Below are 8,140 nucleotides of genomic sequence, written 5' to 3'. Positions count from 1 at the left end.
TCCTTCACGTGCATCCCTTATGCTCGAATATGCCCGTGTCTATGTGCATTGTGGATGTACCTGGTTCATGCTTGAGTTCCTTTGTCCATCATCAAAACAAACTTTACTTGGACCAACACAAGTACATATTATCGCATTCTAACTTTAACTAGCGAGTCTTGCATGGCATTTTTAAAAATACGGAAAAGTTAATCAAATCGTACCTATACCGAAGAGAAACCGAAATGATTGGGCCGATTTCCAAAAAATTAATTTTGGTTATACAAAATGGAATAAACAAAAGTTTGGTATGATATAGATTTTGTAAAATAACAAACCTAACCGAACCATTGACACACCTAGCTAAAACCTATAACATTGTTATTTAAATTTTTTAGGATAATTTGATAAGCGGACTTATAGTGGTAAATAAGCCCCTTTGATATAAGCCTCCAAATAGTTTGAGAATACAAGTAAATCTTTTACCACCATGCATGTCAATCCTTTTAAATTTTTAAGCCGCAATTAACATCAGGTGGAATATTTCACTTATGTAAAAGCTATTCTGAACCTCATTTGGATGCTTTAGAAAGGAATTTCAACCTTTAATAATTAAAGAGAAGTATATAAGTTTGGATCCTTCCGCTTTAAAGAATCCTCTTTTAGTTTGAGCCAAAAAATAATTCTCTTTATGTTTTTACCAGAATTTTGTTTAATTTTTGTTCAATCATGCATGTGTTATATATAGATACTGCAGATCATATAATGTTTTGAACAAATCAAGTGGTCATATAATAAAAATTAAATTTAGTAGCTAGATTGGTGGGATTACCGGGTCTTTTGGAGTAAATATATAAAATATTTATTATCATAACCATGATTAAAATCCAGCTTTAATTAATTATCTCTAAATATTGATTTAATACGGGACATGTGTCTCCTAGCTAATAATTAGTACAATCCAACTTACAGCTTGTTTGGATGGTTGTTACATATCATTTAATGTATAGTATTGTATTGTATTTATATTATACTATATCGTTTGATGAATACAATGTTTGAATAGATTGTATCGTTTGTCGTCGTTTCATGATATCAAGCACCAGCAATATGAAGAATAACCTTGCAATATTATAAAGAAAAATTATGATACTGGATAGAATTATTATATAAAAAGGTCCGGTAAAGGATAAAATAAAAGTATTTAATAATAATGAAGGGCGGGATAAGAGAAAAAGACAAGGTAATAACGCGATCACACTAAATCGCTCGTTGCATAAAGTGTGCCACTTTCCATCGTTGTGTAAAGACAGATTTAACGATACGATACAATAAAATTTAAGCAACAATCAAAATAAACATTGTATCTAAAGTAACAATACGATACAATACAATAGGTAACAACCATCCAAACAAGCTTCGGGAAATTGAGACAATTAGAAACGGAAAGAAGCTAGATTTGTAGAAAACATTATCAAGGCCTCACTGACTTGGAACTCGGAAGAAATAAAAAAACTTGGATTTTTATGGCTTATACAGGTGGTTCAAATAACACAGGATTACATTACTGCTACATCAAAATATTTCACATTAATTGCTTTAATGAGCATCAACAACAAAACTATGTTTACAAATTTTTATGCCAAAATGGAAAAGCCAACTACCATATGTTCAGTAATTCGACATTGTGCATTCGACATTGTGCATTCTCTGCTGGAAAAATAGCATATCCTGATCTGAAGTTATCACTTGAAGGCAAATGAAAGCACGTTGAAAACAAGTGCCCCTTAGTAACCCAACTTTCGCAATGACTAAAAGGGTTAATAATAACCTTATTACTGATCAGCTCATGATCTTCTGGATGATATTTACCGGACGTGGAATTCTTAATGAATGGATGACTAAGCAACATATCTGCGGTCCATCTCCAGTTATGATCCTTTTCAAAACACTTGACCAGAAAGTCCTTGCATATATTAGAAACGTTACTAGGAATCACAGGTTCTTCATGTGTAATTTTGAAGTCCAAATCATCAACACTTTCATAACACGACCATACCCGTCTCCCTGTTATCATCTCTACAACTATGCAACCAAGTGCCCAAATATCAACAGCTTTACCATGAATCCCCCGAGCTACAGATTCTGGCGAAGCATAAAGTAGAGTCCCTATATGATGACGACACTTCTTCGAGCCTCTATCCCAATACGTATGTGTTTCGTTCTCTACTGTTCTCAACGACAACCCAAAATCAGCCAACTTCAGGCGCACATCCACAATACTACCATATTCGTCATCAATAGTAGGAAAAACAAGTATATTACTCGGTTTCAGATCGCAATGAATAAAACCCTTACGATGAACATGAGAAATCCCAGTCAAAAGCTGAAAAGCATAGTATGCAACCTCTGATTCTTCAACCATCGTCTTAGACTTAGAGTACATATTAATCAAATCATGCAAAGTCCCACCAATAGCATATTCGAGCAAGAGATTATAAGTATGTTTACCACTTTCGACACTTACATCTTCTCCAAAGCACTGAACTACGTATGGCGACCCTTTTAGCGCGTCCAATATTCCTCCTTCCATTGAAAGCGAAGATGAATCCTTCACTTCTGCAGATTTCACTGCTACAAAAGTAGACGAACCATCTACTGGTGCTGCAAGAGACACAGTTCCATAAGAACCAACACCCAACGCTTTCAGCTTTTTCCAATGCATTCTTGATTCTTTGATAACTTTTCCTTCTCTGTCTATTTTCACCCTAGCTATATAAACCTATTCTTAACCCTAGCAATGAGAATAAATCAAGGAGGAACGCAGGATTTAATTCTTTGAGTAACTTCTTTCTGATCTTTAGTACGTAACCCTAACACTATTGATAAAAGTAAACTTCTCTAGCTACTTAATATGATCATTAGAGACGTTCTTACTTATATATATAATGCATGACCTAAAGTAATTTAGAATCCTATTAATATATGAATTATGCCTTCATTTTAGTTTGTTTCCATAATGGATTAATTATTCACCAAGTAATTAATTAGGCTCCCTTATGAAAAACATAAAAAATTAAAACCTTTGTTTCCTAAATCTATTCAACAACGGCTTTCCAAAACCTATTTTCTTGCAATTTACTTCATCAAATTTTTGACCTTTACTTTGATGAGTACGTAATTTGTCAAGGTAACTAACTACCCTACTCTTTTTTTTTTTTTTTAAAACCCCTCCCAAATTAGGAGGATCTATAGTGTTTTCACACTTCCACTTCCCCTCCATGGTGACTCGAACCCAAGACCTAACGGTCGTAGGTGGAGGTGTTTTTACCAACTGAGCAAGCCTCACTTGTCACTACCCTACTCTTGTTGTACTGCACGAGATTTTATTTTTTTTAATAAAAAATCAGTTTAAATTCCAAATCAGTAAATTGAAATTCTAAACCTAAAAAAAATCAGCTTCTTGAACATACATATTATGCGAACAGAATGATTTTAAAAGTTGGACTTGAGTATTTTTTTTTTCATATCGTTTTATAGCGAAATTTTTTACTTGTTAATTATGTGATTGAAAAATTCAAAATATCTATATATAATTATAAAGCTGGGGTTTTGAAATGTGACGTGGCATATGTTATTGCATAGGAATTACATTTATCTAATTTCTCAAATTTTTAAGCTTTTATTTCTATTTTAGGGTTCAATTACACGAAAAGGCACAACTATAATCAAAGATAAACAACTAGAGAGTCCAACAGTCACCAACAAAAGCCACAAGCGTTACTTGATAGTTCAAAATTCTCCAGCAAAAGTCTTTACTTACACTCATTCTGTTTCACTTCTTCTTCCCCCTCCATGAATTCCCTATTTATTCCTTCCTTTGTGTTTCATCTTCTTCTTTCTCCCACTCCCCTGAGGTATATATCTCCTCTCTTACTTTGAAATTTTATTGTCTTTTTGTTCTCTTTCATGTTTTGATTGGTATCTCATGTATCTCTATATAAAAAATTCTCGACTTCCTACTTGATTTTAGGCTAATTGTATCAATCGATTGGCGCATCTTTACGCTATTACGTTGCGCACTTCGGGAGACGACTTAATTAACCTAAAATGGGAAATTAATCATCTTCAATGGACAATACATAAATTCCATTTTTATATGGTTTTAGACATAAAACACTTGTGAGAACTGTTTTCAACTCGATAGATGCTTTCTTCAACATCAGCGCCTGCAAAATAATCGGAGATAAACAAGTGAGAGTAGTTACCAAAGCAAAGAAGGATATAAGAAGAAAACACAGCAAAATTTGCTGAGTTAAATTTTTATAGATTAACAAAGTAAAATAGTAGTAGTTACATATATAACACTCGATACAGTAAAATAACTTTACATTGTTAGTGTAACAATTTGATCCAAATTAACGTGATTACCCCTTCCATTCCAAATTTTTTTAGTTGTTAATCAGAGTTTTTTGATGGATCACTTCTCTATCTTCATCCTAGAATGCAACTTACAAGGCTTGCCATACGAGCAATTCAAATCTAGAGACATCATTTACACTCTAGAATTCTTTTTGAGAGAACAACCAAGTACAAGATTGATGTGGATCTCCGTGTTTGCAATGACTATGACTCATTAGTATGTGTTTTCTTAATTGAATGTTCCAATCAAATTTGTTATGAATGTGTAGTGAGGTCAAGATGATGTTTTTGTCTTTTCAGACCGATATACGAACTATTGAATACTGACAACAAGAATGCACTAGAATTTTCATCTACTGCAAAAAAAAAAAAAAAAAAAAAAAAAAAAAACTTGGAGGCTTCTTTTTGTTAACTCTTTTTCTCACGAGTTTGTTGTTGTTGGATTTCTGGTAATTTTAATGGACTTTTCTTTGTAGATACACTTAAAATTGGTGGGAGGTGTTAGGGATATAGTAGATATGCCCTAGATTCAATCGATCATATTTGATGATTTGAACATATTTTTGTGAACGTTATTTGATATAAAAAATATATAGAATTCTTTTATCATAGTTATTATTAATTGTTTGATTAATTTGATAAGGTCCTTAATTAAATTTTGAGATTTGTCATCCTGATAGAGATCATGATAATGAGAGCAAAATCGCTTACAATGTAATCTAAATTTGTTCTTGATCGTAGGCTTATTAATCTGGACATTAGTAATCCGGATAGATCAATATTTATGTGATTGTCTTTATGGGATAAAGATTAATTGATCTCATTAACTGAATCACATAGATAGATGATGCATATAAAGATATGATCATTGAACCGACTCATTGGATAATTCCTAATGGTTAGAACTACCATAAACTGTCAATAGGATATTCTCTTGAAGAATGTGATGTAAGAGTATCCTTTGACCTGAGATCGTCATAGTAATTGACAAGTTATTTGTTGTGCTTTAATACTAGACACCTATGGCCCTTGGGCGATAGTTGAAAGGATATTGGGTACGATTGGATACTTGTAGAATTAGTGATTGATCAAGATGGAATCTGTCAACTCTTGGTATTGAGTTTAAGCTCCATGTTGTCATGAATTATAAGCGACCAAACTAAGACCTTGGCCAGGGCAATTGAATGAAAGAAGATATGAGTTTCTTAGGTTATTCAATGGTCGATTATATTTGACATGAACACATATTTGGTCGCCTATTAGGATTTAACAGTTGAACCATATCCTAGGGTGATCCAGAGCTATAAGGACAGAAGGAATTACTACATTATTCTTCTACTGGTTCTTGAGAGTAAATTGTATATTTCATGTTATCCGGTCGTTAAGGAGTGTTGCTAGACGCCACCCTTGATTAGTATATTGATGTGATCAATCTATTACCGGTTTAGTATTGAACCTGTGGGGTCGCACACCAATAGTGTTCTGATCTTTGCTAAAGGATTAATTACTTTATTATTTGTTAATTAAATTAAAGAATTTAATTAGTCAAATAATTTAGTTATTAGTTCATATGAAATATTGCTATGTTCTTTGCTAGCACAGAGGATATAATTAATATTGTGAACAAATTGAAGTTTTCTATTTAGAATAAAAAATTAAATTATATCTTTTAGTTGAAATATATATGTGATATATATAATATAAAATAATATTAATTTATATAAAAGTTATGTATATAATATTAGTGTATTCTCCAATTTGGAATTGGAATCGTAAAGTACACAAGGACGTGAAAGTCCAATGTTGAATTGGACGAACAGGCGTGAAAATTCAATTGGACTTGGCATAAAATACCTTCAGCCACGTTACCCTTGGGAACGTGATTCGATTTCTTCCATAAAGTTTATTTTTGAATTAAACTTTTACCCTAAGTAAATCATTACTTCAACCAAATAGGAAAAGAATTTATAGGTGATGCTATATAAAGGGTGATGGAAGAAAATTTGATAATTAATTCTTGAGAAGAAAACTACTTTGTGAAAGTGAGAGTGCAACACAAGCCAAGAGAGAAAATACAATTATAAGAAAAGTGTTTCTTGTTCTTCTAACATTGAGTTGAGATTTTTGAGAAAAATTTGTGCATTGTACGAATGTGTCTTGAATGAAGCAATATTTTTAAAATGTTTGATCATGTGAAGATGGAGTCTTTATTATCTGTTGAACCGTTGATTTGGATGTATTGCTGGCTCCATAGGAAATTGTAGTAGGAGCATATACAAGTATCTGATACTATGAAACTTTAATATCTTTAGCTCCTAATACAATGGAAGCTTCACTTCAGTCGATGGTAATGCAAAATTTGTGCCCTGTCAATATTTGATCAAGGTTATTTATGTGTTCTAATTTCTGGTAATATATATGTTCTGATATTTGATAATGTTTCTCTTGCACCACATTCTTGGAACTTCCACTGCGTGGAAGGTGCTACTCTTCCTTTGGATGGTTACTGTTAGACCTCCAACAATTGAGCTCGACCGGACAACAAGAGTGTTGTCATGAGGCAGCAAGAGTGTTGCAAAGTTTGGTGCATGATCAGCACCAATGTCAAAAATGGAAAACAGGCAAGGGATGGCCAAGGCTTTGACGAAGGCGAGGCAGCTTGGCAAGAGCTTGACAATGAGTTGCGGGCTAAGGATGGCACTTAATCATGGCAAAGGCATCAAGGCATGAGGCAGTGATGCCAAGGCAAGGCAAAAACGGATGGGCAAAGGCAAGCAAATGTGCAACGGAAAGGCAGTGCGCGGGCAGACTTGTCATGCCATTGAGTTGCGGCAAACGGGCCAAGTTCGTGGGCGGATGGCAAGGCTAATTGCGGCACAATGCAGCTGGATACAATGGCATTGGCGCCTAGCCCAGGCCATGGCACGAAATTGGGCAGCAAGTCTTGGATTGACAAAGTCAAAGGCGGTTATCGGCACATGCTGTGCACATGGGCAGCAGTTGAGCATTGTCCAAAAAGCTGGCAGGAGTTAGCACGTTTTTGAGGGCCATGATCTCATTATCTTTAGCATGATTTACATGATCCTAGTAGTTGGGGGTGTCAACTACACTAAGCTAAAGTAGTGGGCTGACTAAGCAAATGCCTAAGCCTAAATATAGGCAACTATTGTGTAAATGGGGCTGGTTCATATGTTATAAATGGACAGCACCCTTCCCTTTTTGGAGAGGGAGTGAAAAACGTGTGAGAGCACACACTTGAGTTAGGAAGGAGTCCTAAAACCTGTTTTCAAGAGTGAAAACAACCTACGGCTAAGAGTAGTCTTGTGAGGGTCAAGAGTGATCTTCATTTTGTACGCGGATGTACTACGGAGTTTGAGTTTTCTTTGTATTCTCGAGTTAAATACAAAGTTGGGAAAGAGTTTCCTGTATATTGTGCCTTTTGTTCACTTTAATTTTTTGTCCCTTCATTCAATTTTCCGTTGCCTAAAATCAGTATCTACTTACTACGTTGAAAGCTGCCTAAATAAATCTAAGTCCAAAGTTGCAGAATTTTGGCCGAGTGTTGGAACAGGCTGAAGTCAAGTCGAGACTTGGCTGCCGCGCAGGCTGTTTTTGTGGAGCATAAAACACCCCTGTGACAACTGGTATCAGAGCGGAGCAGGTTCGTGACGGAGACACGACGGGCTGTGGCAGATTTCGTGGTCTTGTTCGAGAACATGGCTGGTGGTAACAATGAACT

The 8,140-nt window shown here is 34.7% G+C and overlaps 1 protein-coding gene across 1 annotated transcript; it reads right to left on the bottom strand.

Annotated features, from left to right (window-relative positions):
• Positions 1–1,639: 1,639 nt before the first annotated feature.
• On the bottom strand, positions 1,640–2,704 carry LOC104239071 (mitogen-activated protein kinase kinase kinase 20-like). The gene has a single exon (XM_009793601.1). It carries the CDS (start codon positions 2,702–2,704, stop codon positions 1,640–1,642), a length of 1,065 nt encoding a protein of 354 aa, XP_009791903.1.
• Between the last annotated feature and the right edge of the window lie 5,436 nt (positions 2,705–8,140).

Source organism: Nicotiana sylvestris, chromosome 10 (assembly GCF_000393655.2).
Source record: "Nicotiana sylvestris chromosome 10, ASM39365v2, whole genome shotgun sequence".
In the NCBI taxonomy this organism is placed as follows: Eukaryota; Viridiplantae; Streptophyta; class Magnoliopsida; order Solanales; family Solanaceae; genus Nicotiana; species Nicotiana sylvestris.
This window is presented reverse-complemented; position numbering and strand designations above follow the sequence as displayed.

Coding starts and splice junctions, on each gene's coding strand:
- LOC104239071 (XM_009793601.1), bottom strand. CDS start 2,704: ATGCATTGGAAAAAGCTGAAAGCGTTGGGTGTTGGTTCTTATGGAACT.